General features: G+C 43.5%; 3 protein-coding genes across 3 annotated transcripts; 2 read left to right on the top strand and 1 right to left on the bottom strand.

The window, feature by feature from the left end:
* The first annotated feature begins 355 nt into the window (after positions 1-355).
* Positions 356-1670, top strand: LOC116800621 (extensin). Its single transcript, XM_032716547.1, has 2 exons — positions 356-709; positions 878-1670. The coding sequence occupies exons 1-2, from the start codon at positions 371-373 to the stop codon at positions 1619-1621; spliced, it is 1083 nt and encodes a 360-aa protein (XP_032572438.1). The 5' UTR covers positions 356-370; the 3' UTR covers positions 1622-1670.
* Positions 1671-1946: 276 nt separating this feature from the next.
* On the top strand, positions 1947-2459 carry LOC116800620. Its single transcript, XM_032716545.1, has one exon. It carries the CDS (start codon positions 1977-1979, stop codon positions 2439-2441), a length of 465 nt encoding a protein of 154 aa, XP_032572436.1. The 5' UTR covers positions 1947-1976; the 3' UTR covers positions 2442-2459.
* Positions 2460-2992: 533 nt separating this feature from the next.
* LOC6610124 lies at positions 2993-4618 on the bottom strand. Its single transcript, XM_002034697.2, has 2 exons — positions 4525-4618; positions 2993-4450 (listed from the first exon to the last, which is right to left on the bottom strand). The coding sequence occupies exons 1-2, from the start codon at positions 4577-4579 to the stop codon at positions 3198-3200; spliced, it is 1308 nt and encodes a 435-aa protein (XP_002034733.2). The 5' UTR covers positions 4580-4618; the 3' UTR covers positions 2993-3197.
* Between the last annotated feature and the right edge of the window lie 12384 nt (positions 4619-17002).

The following is a 17002-nucleotide window of genomic DNA, read 5'->3' as shown; positions in this document are numbered from 1 at the left end:
CGCTAAAGTTTATGAAGTTTATAAAGTTTATCAGCACCATCCATACCAAGAAGAACCCGTTCCAGATTCAAGCCGTTAAAGACAGCCAAGCCAAATCTGATAAGAATAAGTAATGACAGAGAACAAATCAATTACTAGATAGATTTAAAGATTAGGTCCAAGACAAGTATGTAGTAAATAATTAATATCGTTAGTGGAGCCATCTGATACATCTCGAGTTCATCACATCCAAAAGTACCTTAAGAAACAGAGCTTGATTTGATCAACTTATATTTAAAAGCGACCAGTAATTATTAATCCACTATTTCTATGAAAAAACTTGGAATATATAAAGACTCTAGGAAACGCTCCACTTCAGTATTCTGGAAGAATGAAGCTGCTTGGAGGTTTTATAACCTGGGTCTGTCTGGCCGCAGCAGCACCTAATTTTCTTACTACGATTGTCACCGGCTTTCAGGTCCAAGTGCGAATTCCAATATGGGATGTTGCAGGACTTGTAAGAAGATTCACAGGTTTCACCACGGACCATGTCAGTAATCCGAAAATGAAAATTCGACCTGTTCCTGAAGACTATTGGCCACCGTTATATGGATACTACGATCCCTTGGCTTATGCTCCGCCACCATATTACCCATACCCACCTTATGTGCCACCAACGCATCCTCCTACAGAACCACCGACACTTCCACCAACAAATCCACCAACGAAGGCACCAACAAATCCACCAACCAAACCACCAACCAAGCCACCAACAAAGCCACCAACAAAGCCACCAACTAAGCCGCCAACAAAGCCACCAACAAAGCCACCAACAAATCCACCAACCAAGCCACCAACAAAGCCACCAACAAAACGACCAACCAATCGTCCATCGAAGCCACCAACAAATCCACCAACCAAGCCACCAACAAAGCCACCAACAAAACGACCAACCAATCGTCCATCGAAGCCACCAACAAAGCCACCAACAAAGCCACCAACTAAGCCGCCAACAAAGCCACCGACGAAGCCACCAACAAAGCCACCAACAGAACCACCGACAGAACCACCAACAGAAGCACCGACAAGCCCACCAACAAATCCAACCACTGAGACAACAACTATGACCACAACGGCAGCAACAATGGATTCTACAACCGACGCAACAACAGATACAACAACAGATGCAACAACTACGGTGGTAACAACAGATGCAACTACGGTGGTAACAACAGATGCAACTACGGTGGTACCAACAGATGCAACTACGGTGGTAACAACAGATGCAACTACGGAGGCGACAACAGACGCAACTACGGACGAAACAACAGAGGCAAAAACCGCCAGTGACCTATGCGTATTGTTTCCTCATCTTCCAAAATGTCAAATAGTCAAATCAGTACACCTAGTAAACAATAAGTACAGTGACGTGTTATATCCGGAAAAGAAGCTATCGATTGAGACCATGCCTCACTCGGTCACCTCTCTGTGCTTCTATTATCCGCGCCTCTGTATGAAGCCCGAAGAAGCTCAATTCGTAAGATTGTTGGGTGAAAATGGCAAACATTTGCTCTTAATAAGTCCAGTAGAAGAAAAACCACCAACAAATAAACTGAGAAAAATCAAGCAATCACATTTGTGACTTTAAAAAACATAAATTAAAATAAAAAAATGTTTGAAATATGATAATATTACTTTTTTAAAGAATATTTTAAAGAATAAAAAGCTTTACTTATACATAAGAAACTACATTCTACTGAAAACAACATTTTAAATACACAAATATAATGTCTCATTCCTCGGTCTGAAGTCCAATGCCTCATAGATGAAGAGCATTGAAACTGTATTGATAATTCATTTGACTTGACAAAGATGACAGCACTCCAAGCGAACCTATTCAGGCAAACTGGTTTCAGTTGCCCCACTCCACCTGGTAAATTTTTGTAAGACCACCAGTCCAAGTTTGGCTTCCTGAAGAAGTGGTAGGTGAAATTGAAATGAGCTCCGTTCAGGCCATTCGATCATACACGTGGATTGTTTTATTCCAATTATGCGTTTTGTTTCGGAGGTGCGAAGGTGCGCCAGAGCATCCAGATGAGGCACTGCAGCCACTCAGGGAGCTGAATGTGACCCAAGCGAATCTCATTGCGTCCAACTCCACTGTGAAGTGCCAACTCATCCCGAATCTTTGTGACTGGCAACTGCACCTCTACGAGGGCCACGCATTCAGTGTGCCACTTGTACAGACAGTGGAAAGTACCACCATTCGACCACCAGCTCCTCCAATGGCTGGTCTGAAAATCTTTGAATTAAACCACAACGTTAGTGGACCACAGCTTTTTATTCTGGCCGAGATTGAGCCCAAGTCGAGACGGGGATTAAGAAGAAAAAGAAAACTTTTGCGTCGAGCCACTTTTAATCACTCGAGTAAACAGAAATTTATCTTGCTGGCCGTTCAATAAATATCCGCAATGAATAAATGTGCTTTAATCATTTATATTATCATCTCTCATTAGGCTCAATCAATCAGCGGCCAAGATTTATTGAGGCTGACTCACTACTGGACGCAGGCAGGCAGACGGTGAATTTCATTCTCAGCTCATTAATGTCGACTCGATTCACGCTTTACCTGAATACCGTGAACTTTTTGGACTGGGATTGGAAGCCGTTCGACCACTTTCAACTTTAACCCGCAACGCCACAGGTCTGGGGTCTAATGCCCATTAAGCTGTCTGCGCGTTGTTTGGCTAGAAGTATAGCGACCGGGCTCGGGAGTTCTCTATTTGTTTATTCAGATATGAATGGATGGGTTTTTAAGTGCCCAGCCGAGTTATTGTTTCTGATCGGGGGACTTTTAATTAAGTCATCTTTGTTGACCTAGCATCCCGCATTAAATGGAGGCTTTGATGACTGTGAAATGATGGTTATGATGATTAATGGGAGCAGAGATTTGCATAGAAAGGGAAAGTGGTTAAAATGTGGGGAAATCAATGAAGTGGCTTCATAGTTTTTGTACAGCATCTCTAGTGGATTCACAAATCTTTATTTTCTCTTTACTTTCTAGTTGATGTAAACATAAAGCGTCAATAGTTACGACTTACTTGCTAAATTTTAATCTTAGCGGAAATTCAATTCGTCACTTGGTCGGACCCTCTATAAACACTAAAACCGGAACCCCAAAAACCCCAAGTCCAACCGTCGTAACGAATACTCCGGTCTCACACATCAACCGTGGCACGTTCGTCGCCGTCATCATCGGCGATGGTATCGTAAATTGTATTCAAAAATTTTCTAATTTCCGCATATGGGAGAATCTGCCACCAATTTGTCGTAGTTTCAATTTCCTCCTCCATTACGCCAGCGATTGCGGGACGTCTCTGGGAGCCCTGGCGACGTTTATCCTTGCCCTTACCCTTACCCTTGCCTTTGCCCCTGCTCTTCGTTGTCAAAGGACGATGCGTGCTGATTTCCGGCGATAGTGATTGTGTTTCCAATTCCTTCGCCGGCTGCTTCGCATATAATGGGCCAGAACCTGGTCCCACGATGGGGTTAGTTTCAGGACGAACAGGACCAGGAACTGGAGCAGTGACAACTCGGTTCGCTGTCATCTTTATATCAGTTTCATTAAACGTTGGTGCTCCTGTTGGCTTTTGCTTTCGCTTGGTCTTCGGACGAGGACGTGGCGGTCCGGCCTTCTGTTCGTCCTTCTTTCTCTGGACTCCGGACTGAGTCTTTGTGCCGGTGTCACCGGCATTCTCCGCTGTCGTCGGGCTGACAAGCTGCTGCATTCCTGTCGATGGCTTATCGATAATTGTCTCACTCGGGGCCATGGTTTTCTTCACACTTGTCAGGGATTCCCCCGCAGGAGATGTCCCCGCTGCGTCTGCCTCGCCAACTTTGTTCGTTGCAGGAAGGACTTCTGTTTCTTCTGCATTGTTCTCGGGCAGCACTGGCAGGGTCAGCTTCCCCTTCAACGGCTCCTGCTGCTCCTGGTCCTGCTGCTGCTGGGCCATAACTTCTTCGACGACTGGTTTACGCTCATGGTCGCTGGTCAGGGTATTCAATTGCACTATCTTCTTGGTCCCAATACTTTGCACATGGAACTCGTTCGAGTATAAATTCTCCCGTGCGTGCATAGTCGAGTTCATTTGCAGAGGCATTAATTGCATGTTTATGGCCGGGCTCTCAATTGTTTTGTTCAGCTCGCTGGCTTGTTCCTGCACAGCAATTGGCATTGGCAGGACCTCCAAGTCCTCGTCAAGGTTCCTATAGTGGGACCTCTGCTCGGTGGATCGCCGGCTGTGTTGGGAGATCTGCTGCAGCACGTGATCCATTAAGGGAGCATCCTGAGTGGATCGACTTCCGATGGCCTGGCGACGCACCAAGTTCATCCGGGGCTTATTGTAGGCATAGACATCCACATTGAAAACTCCATGGGTGGGTGCACGACGCCAGTGCCTGGCAGGAGTGGCTGTGGAACAAGGGGCCGTCAGGGGTGAGTGTGCACTGTACTTTCACTTAAACACTACAAATTCTGGGGCTTACCTCTGGCCACAAGGGCACAAGACTGGATTAGCAACAGCAGCAGTGGCAGCTTCATTCTGGCTAATACATATTTTAGGCGTTTGCCCCGGCTACGACTAAACCGATTTTGGACCATTCGACCAATTTTATGGCCATCCGATTTGGGTCAGTCCGCAACTAATTTGCATTGACGACTCATGTTTGGCAATGTTCTAGGAATGTGAAAACACAGTGAACCCCAACGATGCTCTACGCGATTAAAATCAGCCATCTTATGGACATGGAATCCCGGCGAGCTGATGGTTCACTGTCGCTGAGAACTGGTTTTCCCGAATCGAATTCCGAGCAACGGCACTTTTGACTTCGGCCAAGACACAATGGTGTCGATTTGGACCTGTCAATGGCCAAGTTAATGCTATGCCATAAAATATTATTGTAGTGCCACCTCGGTCGAGCCTTGGCCAATTTCTGTTTTCGGTGGCTGGGCCAAAAGTAGCGAAAGTTGAAAGTTGTGGTTAGCATTACAATGCCCTGCTAATGGAAAGTAATTGCCAAGAAATTCCGGGATATGCAAAACAAGCCCTCATTGATTTTCGAATATTCTTAAGTTCACAATATAGTATATGGCTAAACACTTAATTAAAAATGGAAATTTTTTTAAAGAATTCCAACTGCTGAATTTTACACTGATGGTAAACACAACATACTATTTAAGTTTGCACAAAAAATATCTATTGGCTCATTCAACCTTATTGACAATAAACTGTTTTGACAGGATGCAGTTTTTGACTGCATTATAATAAGCAAAGGACTTAAATACATAAGCAAGACTTGCTGGCAAAGGATATTAAGCACCAAGACAGAGAGATTTCTGCACGGCTAATGCACTCATCTGCTTATAGAAAACATTGGAAACGCCTTGGGGAAAATTGAAAAACCATTTGGGAAAGTGATTTATATTAAAGAGCTTGTCAAAAACAGTTGACCAAGAGTCAGCAAGCAGCAAACAAACAGCGAGCAAACAAGCACAGAACAGAACGGCTGACAGTTTCCACTCGGAGCACTTAAGATAACTTTGAGTAGACCAAGTCCGGAGTACGGACTTTGGAGCACGGGAATGGGAATGAAAATGGGTGTGGGTGGGTATGGGAATGGGGGCGTGCCTGGTGGAGACGGAGCTGAGCTGATGATGTCCACCACCAGTGGCAGATTTATGAAAACTGTTGACATTTAGTTCTTCGAACCGTAAACTCTGCGCGGACTCAAGGCAGCGGAATTTACATTCGAACAATGCAGGCCGCAGAAGAACGGAGCACGAAGTGCCCAGGACATAATGCAAACGGAATCGAAAGCGGAGCAAAAACGGCCAACAGACAGGGAAATGTGAAAAAAGCCAGATGACAGCCGGCCAAGATGGACAAAGGCAATTGTGCTGGCATGTGAAGGAAAGTCGGCAAGAGAGAACGAACTGGGGAAAAACTGCTGATGCCGCTTGGCTCCTTCGTTCTAAATGCGCTGTGAAAACTATTTGGAAAATGTAGGTGTTGACCCATTTTCGTAGATTGTGTTGCAGCTTTTTGTGGAATTTTGATCAGTTCACTAATTTCTATCATATTATGAATACTATCATAAGAAATTCTTCACTTAGAAAGTGCCAGTGTAAGACACAATTTTGGTCTAAATGCAATTCGAGCTGCTCTGGATTTTATGTAAATGTGTGGTATAATAAGGCGACCGTGGCAATAATGCGATTGAACTGAGGATGGACCTTGTAAAAGAATAAACTCGAAAACAAATTGCATCGATGGGCGAATTCGAAATGTGTCAAACGGAAGCAGTTACAATACCACTCCTACATGAGCTGAGTGCCACTCTTGATTCTTCAATCGAGTTGAGGGCCAAAGAAAGCGATGACATTTCCGTTAACGTTGAAATGCCTTGCATCAGACACTTGCCTTGCGGATGCAGATGCGGATGTGGATGGGTCTGCGGAGCTGGCCTATGCAAATAAAAACAAAGAAAGGCCGTGCACGTTAAGCGGATAGCCAGAGTGATGGAACGAAAAAACTCACAATGCACCACAAAAATACTTCAAAACATCGTTTTTGCAAAAAGTAGGTAACTAAGTTGAAAGTAAAATGATATTGTTTATAATAGTCGAGCGATCTTCATTCATTCTTCATTCTTTTAGATGATTTTGAGTTGTTCACAATCAAGTAATATTTCTTCCAGTGTAGTGGGAGAGAGAAAGTCAGCAATGGAGCTACTGTCGTCGACGTCTTAATTAAGCAGCTCAAACGGCAACAACAATTAGCCGAGATGCAACTCAAGCGATGTTGATTGTTATTTTTGCCGTGTTCTGAGTGACAGGAAGGGACAGGAAGGGACATAGCATGCAAGAGAGAGAGAGAGGCGTACGCAAGAGATGCACTGCTTGCACTTGTGGCTGGCTTACCGAAGAGGCTTATTCCATCGAAATTCCCGTTGGATAATTACAGCAAACTTTAAGCTCTCCTCCCAGTTCGAATTCAAGTTGCGACATTGTGTTCGGTTTCACTTTTTAGTGTTGCCATTGCTGTTGTGCCGGCAAATGCACACAATTTGCTTTGTCATTAGACGAACACTTTAGGCACTCGACTGTGCTATTTATCGCAGGCCATCTCGCTCTAGTCCGTGCCCCATCCCGCTCGCACCTTGTTATCTCCTTCTCTGTCAACTGCTTTGCTTTGGCTGCTCATTTCCAGCTGGCCATTTCTTTGTGCGCTGCTCTTATTTGACCATTCATTTGTTGCATTTGCCTGGCCAAATAATTGGGGAGTGGGAGCGAGAGAGGCAGACATGTGGGCGGGGGGAGGGACACGAACTGAGATCCATTCACAGCATTTTGCACATTTTCGCTTAATTTGAATTTTTCTATGCAAATGCAGTGTGCAGCGAGGAACGACCGAGCAAAGCAGAAAAAAAAGGCACCCGAAATTCAACTGTTTTTCGTTAAATAATTCTATTTTATTGTGCATTATTTTTATTTTTCCACCAGCTTTCGTCTGCGCCAAATTGTTATTGCAATTTTCTTTGTGTACTTTTGCACATTTTGCAGCATTCGGGGTTCACTGCGCTGTCGTTTATTTGATATTTGTATTCCTCCCTGACTATATCCCTCGATAAGGTACTCCAACCGTCTAACAGGACTTTTCGGTGGGGGAATCCCCTTTGAAGTGAATCTGTACTCGATTCGTTTCGGCACTGGCGAATATGGTGATTTCATAAAACACACCATGGTTGTGGTACAATAAAAATAATATTTATGATTGATAAAAAAGCATTTTTCCTTTCGATATTTGTTATCTATTATTTCTACATATATATTTAAACTGGTACACAGCTAACTACAATTCGAATAGCATCATTTTTGTTAGCTTATCCTTTTAGTTTGAGCTTTGTTTTTGCCGACTTTTGTTCGCCTCTGATCATTTTCCTTTTCCAATTTCCGCACTTTGAGCAGAGGCATCCGATTCGTAGTCGGCCAGCTAATTGTTATGCAAAAGCCAAAATGATGCCATAAAAATCCGATTCCCAGGCGGAATCTGAATCAAAGTGCCTATAAACTTTCCCCCAGCGTTGCAAATAGATCGTGTTTGATTTGCCGCGCGGCCTTTGCATGCCGCAAACAAACGACACTTTGATTTAGTGAAAGAACAATGGTTAGCAAACAGAGCCATGTCGGGATTGGCAGTAGTTACAGTGGCAAAACAAAACAAAGCTAATGGCCAAACATAGCGAAACCGAAATGCAGGCGGCAATTTTATGTCCGTCATAAAAGTCCTTCCCCTCTTTCCGTTCCAGTATCTATCTATTTTTTCAACCGACCAACCCCCCTGCAGTATCTGTATCTGAATCAGTAGCTGTATCTGCGACAGACGCCTTCTGAATGCCAATGTGCAGCCTGCCCCAAGGCGGCGCACAGTGCGTATGCGCGATACAGTTTATCGTCTTGCCGCAGCATTCTATAGTTATTTCCGCAGAACTTGTTGCTACAGCACAGCCACAACTTTTGCCGCCTAATGCCGCATCAATATGCAAAGCCCAAGTTTTGGGCCAAGTCGAACGCCCCACTAAGCGGCTTAAAAACACAAAAACGGGCAGAAACTTTAAGTTCATTTAACTTTCGCAATCAGCTGGAGCAGCAAAAGCGGCAAGAGCATTGTCTGCCGGGGCAATTTATGATTTATTAACAACGTGCGAAACTCAATTTGTGCCCCGTGCCGGAGTCCGTTAAGTCAGCTAAAAGGATGTCTTAAACTTAAATGATTTTAATTATTGAGAATTATCAGCAGCGTTGAGCTCTGTAATGCGATTTGCCCCGATTGGGGATTTGGCCAGCAGTTGGGCGGCGCTGCCGGGAACAACCCCCTCCTTCCCAACTGAGAACTATTTCAGTTTGATTTATTGCGCTGCAAATTCCTTTTTCGGGGTGATTAAACCAGCGACAGGATGAGTTACACCACCCAACCAAATTTCACACCCTTGTATCGCCGTGGGCAATTATCTAAGCAAGCGTGTAATGGACCTGGCTAAAAGTTGACTTCTTTTAAAACGCGGGAATCGAAAAATACCAGGGTATTTTTTATTATTCTTATTTACAAACAAGGAGTCGATAAATTTATATAATATTTAAAATAGAAGCACAGAAGAATGGCTTTCAAAAGTAGAACTTTTGTAACATTTATAGTTTCCTGGGTCAAATTAAATACTTCCAGACAAAAGGACTTTGCGACTTTATTTACCCGGTATCTTTGAGTCGGAAACTTCTTACTGTGTGTTCTGTTGCCACATTTTTCCCCTACCTTTTGGTCTACTGTCTTGTCCTGTATTGAAGAAGCTGGTCAAATGATTTATGATTGCTCAGCCCGGCCTGGCTCCAATGAGGAGGTGGAGCCAGGGGATTCTCGTTTTAATAAATGCCCCGTTTGGGCATTACATTTTAATAGTCTCGACTTGGAGGAAAATAATGCCGAGCAGTGTTATTTATGAAGTGATGCTCTAAATTTATTTAAAACGCTTGCAATAAATTCCAACAGATTTCCATATGAAAATTTATGCAACCCAATTCTAATGCGTATTTATGGCGGTAACGCTTGTCCAAAAGGGAAAGGCGACCGATGGAGCTCCGATCAGCGGAGGAACGGGTGAATTTGTCCCCAATCAATCATAATTTGTAACTGTCATCGCAAGCTGCGACCGCGTCCACTGAGTGATGAAGTTGTCGCCGCGACTCACACCCACATTCGCAAACACAATCACAATCACAACGACTCACACAGGCTCACATTCGCCCAATGACACGAAAGCCAACTAAAGTCAACCACAAAACCCGGAACAGTGGGCTTAAGGACATTCAAGCAGAAAGCGGTAATAACTGACATCATTAGGAATTTATGTCCGTTTCCGTCTACTTTTGAAACGGATATGGTTGAAATATAAAAGTAATTATTAAATCCAAATTATTAGCTGATTTGTAAGGCTTGTCTTGCGTAGTAACGAAGCGCGCTGAGATTGTTATTTGATTTGACAAGTTATGGGAACATAATGTATTATCCTTACCAAACATTATCAAATATATTTTTATTACATTTTGGACTTAAAAAATGTATGTGATATCCCACAGTTTTTGAGTCATCACAATTTGATTTCGAACCACTGTTCTTTGGTTGGTCCGGTAACCGAAAACTGAACCATGCTAGGGCAATTTGGGCGCAACCACACCCCCGACCTTCACCAGCACACGTGTGCGTATGTGGACCGCAGATTTATCGCGAATTTCACTTTCCTATGGCGAGCAGTTGAAATGCAGACAAAGGAAAGTTCGTTGCCAGGAGCAGGGAAATCTGATATGCTGCCAAAAGTTTGATATGCCCCGAACTTGACAAATGTCTGACAAATCCCGTCAGCATCTAGTAGCTCTCTAATGAAAGCCAATTGCTGCTTAGCTGTCCCCGCGGAGAAGACAAAAGATCCGAGTCCTGGCAACTCCGGAAACCTGTCAACGTGCGACGGAAAATCTTCGGCACGTGATTCCGTTCATCTGCAATGCTGCCGCACTTCACTTTTGGCTGCCCTTCGAGGCACAGCGCACTCACATACATATATGTACATATGTGTACATCCAGATTTATGATGATTTTTTTCACACACGTGTGCCCAAAATGTTGGCGTTAATAACGATTAAGTGCGCCATGCGACATTGACTCCCGGACGCAGAATGAAAGTTTGCCCAGATTTTTGTTATTCCCGACAGGTAGACTTCGTGGCATCCAGGCGCCCACTTTGTTATGATTGCAAACACTGACCATCGAGGGCCATCGCAAAGTTTCCCCAGCCACAAAGGATATTCTGTGGTAGTCTCTCCTGTGCACGAAGCATTGTATTTTCCATTCAGTGCTAAGTGAACTTAATCGAATTATAATTAATAACATATAACAAATTCTAAATTATAACTAAATTTAAATCCATTACATCCTATTCAATATTGGTCTATAACCAACTAAACTTGTAAAGTTGAAACTGGCCTAAATTCGAACAAAAAACTCGGCCACCTCCGCAATGGTATGGATTTTTTAAAAAGCCCATCCTATGTGATTTGTGTCAAACTGTCGATGGCGGGCAAGTAAATCAAAGTCATCTGGCCATTGGCTACTCCACCATCCGCTCCTGCGGGAGTTGCCTGCCACCTTCGATGGGCATTCGTCATTTTTCATGTTGCCATGTTGCAAGCTGGCAGCGGAGACCCGGAGCAAACGTGATTATTGATTGGTGCTCGCCTAAATTCATGGCTACACTCGCTCCTGGTCGAACCATTTATCTAACTATAACCGTAGGTCAGGAGCTTGTTAGTGTGTGGCCACTGGTCGCATGGTCACATGGTCGGGCAAGGAATTTGGGTGGTCAGTCCACTGACCACTGACACACAGAGCGATGTATGTTGGGATGAAAAAATAGCATCATAGATGCGCAAAAGTTTGACGTTTATGTGACATTTGAAATCAATTTGCACAACAATTGAATTTTCAATTTTCTATATCCACGTTTCATTGTTATTGTTTGGTCGCCGTTGTCGTTATGGTTGCAGCTGCAGTTGCCGTTGCAACTGCCTGGGTTTTTATCAATTTGCTGCCACAGCTGATGTGCAATCGATGCGTTTACATGTCAATTAGCAATTTAGTGCGTGCCACATTGTCAGCGTGAATGTATCCGGCTATCGCTGTGTGGGTATTTAGGTGTCTAGGTGGCAGCAAAAAGTTGCATATTTAATTGGCTCCCGCAAAGTGGACGTCATGCATTTCGGACATGCCCGAATGACCACAGAGTGGTCCGCAAATGAAACGGACGGGCGCCGAATGGCTGCCAATTTGATGAATTTGCAAATCCAAATAGATAATCCACAAACATTTGATTCAATCGAATGGGCAAAACGATTTCCACTTCCAAATTAATCAGAGCATTAAACGAGGAAATTGCCACTTCGGTCCGGGGGCAGTTCTATCTAATTGGTTGATTGGATGTGCGGCGCAAAGCGAGCGTTGGCATTATGGATTCCCAGTCACTTTGGCAGAACTTACCAACAACTCAACAAGCAGCCAGTTGCCAAACTGGGAACGGAACACGCTTGTTTCCCCTGTTTCCCGTTGCCAACTGCAATATTTGTTTTCCAACATGGCCCAGCTGACGCAGACCCGCTTTTGGCTTCTGGCAGGACGAGCACACATCTCCCACCAAACACATCCATTTGGCAAGTGCAAACGTAGCGAAGTCCGTAGAGGAGCAGCAATTGCAGCTGTTGCCCCACTGCAATTGGCCAGATTTATGTTGTCTAGCCGCATTCTGAGCACTTGCAGCTGCCTATGGATGTATGTAGGGCCATGTAGCCCCATGCTACCAGCAAATGGACACTGTCGAACCGTTCATAATTACGCAGAGCAGGTAATTCCGGAAAGGGCCTCGGGCAGCAAGGGTTAAAGCCTGAAGAACCCCAATTCTCCGAATCCTTGAATCCTTGAGCTGGGGCATTTTAATGGAATCAGGCATCAGACCGTCTGCAGTCCTCATTTCCGGATATCAAATGAAGATCCTGGTCGCTGGCTTGGTGCTGACCCCAGTGGCTGGGGCATGAAAAATTCCAAAACCCAGTGGCGGAAGTAATATTTTTCACATCAGCATACGTTGCGGTCCAGACCCAGAACAGATAAACATAAACATATGCACATAGGGAGCGGGTGGGTGAAAAAGTTGGAAGTTATGAAATCTGCACTCGAAAAATGGCATAAACTTATTCCAGCGAATTATTCGAGTAATTGAAAATATCTTTCGAACCTTTTTCTTAAAGGAATATGCTTATGTATTACATTTGAAAATGGCTTTTCCTTTAAATCGGTTTTTAGGGTACTAGTTTTTCCATGTGCAGCGATATTGGCTTGCCTTGTGGCTTTGCTCGCTAGGCAGAGTGGCAAGTGGTTACCAACTTAGCCCAGTGTTTGCCGCTCCTGCTGCTGGCGGAAGTGTCTGAGGGTCCTGTTTGTGTCCTGGGCGCTGCCTTCCGATTACACCATGCATATGCAGATGTATGGCCGCAAAGATATAGCGCTCTACGAACATACATACATATTTATGTATAATATTTAGTGGCAGCTGGTGCAAAGTTTCGGTCGTACGCGGCGTATGCGTGTTGCTCAATTGCCGCTGGCAGAACGGGCAACGACTTTTGCTGTTATTTATGCCCAGCGGAAAGGGATGTTGGCTTCGTAGCCGTTAGATTTAAGAACTTTTCCGCCGCAACCAGAAGAACGGGATTGGGGAACGGATGTTTCTGGCACTTGCCGCATGCTGCTGCACACATGCATCCATTTTCGAGAGCCATTTATAAGGCACACAATTAATTAAATGGTCCCTTGTTTGCTGTCCACACGATTATTGATTTCTGCTGTGCTGGATGAGAGGGGTGGTTACGGGGGTTAACAAACGCCATTTACCTAGACCACAACAAGCTCCACCTGTAACTGGCCAAAAAATAAAAATAATAAAATAAAAGTTCGATGTAGATTTTGTGGCATTTTCATAATTTATTATGCTGCCAGTTTGTCGGGCGCATATCACTATAAATAATATCTATCCCGTACACACGGCCACGGATATGTATAAAACCACATACTATACTACGTAGTGGAACCCTTTTTTATGTACCTGCTTAATCTACATAATTTTCAGTCCCTTTCACAAGCGGTTTGATTTACACAGTGTATAATCATTAAAAAGGCTCGGACGGCGTATAAAAAACAATTTTTTAGTTGCCCTCCCTGAAGGGTTTGACCGCTTAACTTGTTTATTTATTTTAGCTGGTTCTGTTGGGATCGGGGTTCAAAGGAGGAAAGGTTGCTTCGTCCTGGTAATAAGAGGATCTCATATGTGTGGGTAGGGCGAGCCATTAGAGTCCTTAGCTCTACTTGATGATATGTGTGTGTGTATGTGGAATGGGAGCTTCTGTCTCCGTTTTCACTTCTCTGTTTTTGTGAAACCATTTACATAAGTGCCATGCACAGGGCCCAGACATCCGTCTGAACCCAGCGATTATCCCTTTTTAATAGACTCATAAAACGGTTATTAACTTTGTTGCACACAAATAGAATAGAAAAAGCAGTCCGGATGCGGCGCACACTGTTTTATTTCATTAAAGTCATTTCTGGACACTGGCTCAATTTATTATGTGAGTTTTTTGCATAGTCCACTGCCATTTTCCCTTTGTTCCTTATGCAAAAAAACAACATTTGACAATAATAAATGGCCGGACTGTGGGCGGGAACAGGGGGTTGCCCTTAAAGTTTGAGAGATGGTAAGAAATCGTTGAAGTTCGGCAAGTTGCGAGTACAGCAGAGCTATTCTATATACTTATACGATTTGGAAAATAGGGTATATCAGCAAAAAATTTAGTTTTTTATTTACCGATTTACCTTCAACTAAAGTAACTTCTTGTAATAGTTGCAACAATTCCAACCTTCAGCTCATATTCAATATACCCCAGTGTTTTACAGGTCATTGCAAAAGTCCAACTTGCTTTGGCTACAGCTATTCCACTTGTTATTTCTGATTTTGCAACTGGCCAAATGCAATTTCACTTTTATGCTGTTGCTCGCCTCCAGTCCTTGGAGCTCCCAGCCATTCCTTCGATCCCGATTTCCCCGCATCCTGATCCTCCGGTGACTGTGAGCACAAAATCCACACAATAGTAGCAAAACAAGATAAATGAAATTCTGATGCAAATTTGATTTGTTTGTAAATGTTCGACGTTGCAATGCTATCCCAGCCCAGGCGAACTTGCACTTTTTCCCCCGCCTTTTTCGTCCTGATCGCCTGGGACATGGTGTGGGGAGATGGAAATCAGTGGCTGTGGGTGGGTGTTTCACGCTTCCCCCTGCCCCCACCAGCAGTTGACATTTTTATGCGCGCATGATTAATTATGCAATTTTGGCATCGGTTCCGTTCTGCGTGTCCCCCAGCTGGCTTTGGGGTTTATGGCTGATGCTATTATGTGCCCCGCTGGGCTGCTCCAGCGCATCAATCAGCATCCAGATCCCGACTTGGGCGGCGAAACGGAACGCCAAACGGAACACTTATTCAATAGTCATGCATGCAATTAGCGGGCGTAGAAGGGCGTGGAGTAGAGCGGAGTGGAACTTAAAGGCGGAATTAAATTAAGTATACGTTGTACACAGGGCGTATGCGGAATACTCTTATAATCACGGCTGGTCGGCCGACGGCGAGTAAGTGGGGAAACGTGAGAGGAGCCCAAGACTGGGGACTAGGAATTCGCACGCAAATCGCAAGGAGCAAAAAAGGAAGAAGCACAGTAGGCGGCGGACAACTGAAGTTTCCTGTTTAACCGCCCACTGACCAATGACCACTACACCCCACCAAATAGAGTCACAATGATGGTCACTGACAAACGCAGTCGGCAGGCAAATAGAGGCGAGCCGGGAGTTTCGAGTACCATAATGCTGCACGGTCTTTTTGAGGCACGTTTCAGTTATTAACGGGACCGGGCAGCCTGTAAAGTGCATGCCGCTGTCCATTCCAGCCATTCGTACTACACTGGCCATTCGTGCTAACGTGACCAATATGCTAGTCATTGCCATAATAATCAGCTTTTGTCAGCGCTCGCCTTCTGCTCCTAAAGTAACGCACATTCTCTTGGGTAGGGTGCCTCACTATGCAGCTGAATAGTTTGATACTTTAATCCTTTAAGGATGAATACTGCGAACATGAAAAGAGGTTCAACCAAGATTAAATTAACGAGTTATCAATAAAGCAAGGGAATATATACAGTTTAAATTAAAGCATTATGCTTTCTATTAAATAATTTAAAAAATTAAATGAGGCTATTTAAGACGAACTACCCTCATGTTTAATATATGGCCAAGGGATTGTTGGACAAGCAGCAGTTAGTTGTGTGGACATGTAGCCTCGCATGCAAATATTGGCTGATCCAATCGCCGGAAATGACACAAAACTTAGCAATTGTTTACTGCAACACTTTGTTCCGCTTGAGCTCTTAGCGGGAATTCAAATGGTATTAGACAGCCATCTCCATTTGTGGCCATTGCGTGGCCCCAATTGGGCAAAGATATTATAATTAATATCAGCTAAAAGGTTTTTCCTGCCCAATTACGACATTAGTCATTGGATGTCATTGCTTCCACGAAATTGACTTTCTAAATAGTGATTTCGTTTTTTATTCGTGATCAATTCGCACAAAGCACGCGATAAACAAATAACCAAAGAAAATATTATTTTCTGATATTTACAAACCATATGTATTGTATTTACAGTTCAGTCAGTTGGCTATTTGTACTAAAAAATCAGCCATAAATTGGACTTAATTGAACTGTGGGTTAAATTTATTTTTTTGATAAAATCAAAGACCATATGCAGGGTCTTCATTTTGTTAAAAATTTCTACACAGCTCAAAATAATTGTACCTATGTGAATTTATGTAACTAGAAAATGAAAAGCTAATATAAAATTCTAATGAAATATTAATAAAATTAAATTGAAATATCCTAATTTTATTATTTTAAATCATTGAACATTAGCTGTTAGTGATTATTTCGCTTTGTGTTTGCACGAATTTATTAAAAGCACATTTTGTGCGTTTATTTTTAGAAACTGTTCGAAGCAATCCCATGTAATGTTCGAACGAAGTTTGAATCGGAATTTATTGCGAAGGTGTGCGTATTTGTTGGAATTTTTGATGACCACAGGCTTTCGACGGTAGTGATTGTTTGAGTTTAATTGAGTTACCTTTCCGCGATGAAACAATTAAAGCCGCGAAAGTTGGATTTGATTTTTGCAGCTGGTGAAAAGCGGCTTCAGACGGTAATTGGATTCCCATGATTTACGTCCGCTGATTTCCAAATGCGATTGGTTTAATGTCCAGCCGGATACTCACTTATTT

This window comes from Drosophila sechellia, chromosome 2R, assembly GCF_004382195.2.
Source record: "Drosophila sechellia strain sech25 chromosome 2R, ASM438219v1, whole genome shotgun sequence".
Taxonomy (NCBI): Eukaryota; Metazoa; Arthropoda; class Insecta; order Diptera; family Drosophilidae; genus Drosophila; species Drosophila sechellia.
The sequence above is the reverse complement of the archived record's forward strand: the minus strand, read 5'-3'. Positions and strand labels throughout refer to the sequence as shown.

What these genes read in the sequence shown, in the direction of transcription:
- LOC116800621 (XM_032716547.1), top strand. Translation starts at nt 371, where the DNA reads ATGAAGCTGCTTGGAGGTTTTATAACCTGGGTCTGTCTGGCCGCAGCA. An exon ending in CAACAAATCCACCAACGAAG is followed by an intron (nt 710 to 877) that starts GCACCAACAAAT and finishes CGTCCATCGAAG; the next exon opens with CCACCAACAAATCCACCAAC.
- LOC116800620 (XM_032716545.1), top strand. Translation starts at nt 1,977, where the DNA reads ATGAGCTCCGTTCAGGCCATTCGATCATACACGTGGATTGTTTTATTC.
- LOC6610124 (XM_002034697.2), bottom strand. Translation starts at nt 4,579, where the DNA reads ATGAAGCTGCCACTGCTGCTGTTGCTAATCCAGTCTTGTGCCCTTGTG. An exon ending in TTGTGCCCTTGTGGCCAGAG is followed by an intron (nt 4,451 to 4,524) that starts GTAAGCCCCAGA and finishes CTTGTTCCACAG; the next exon opens with CCACTCCTGCCAGGCACTGG.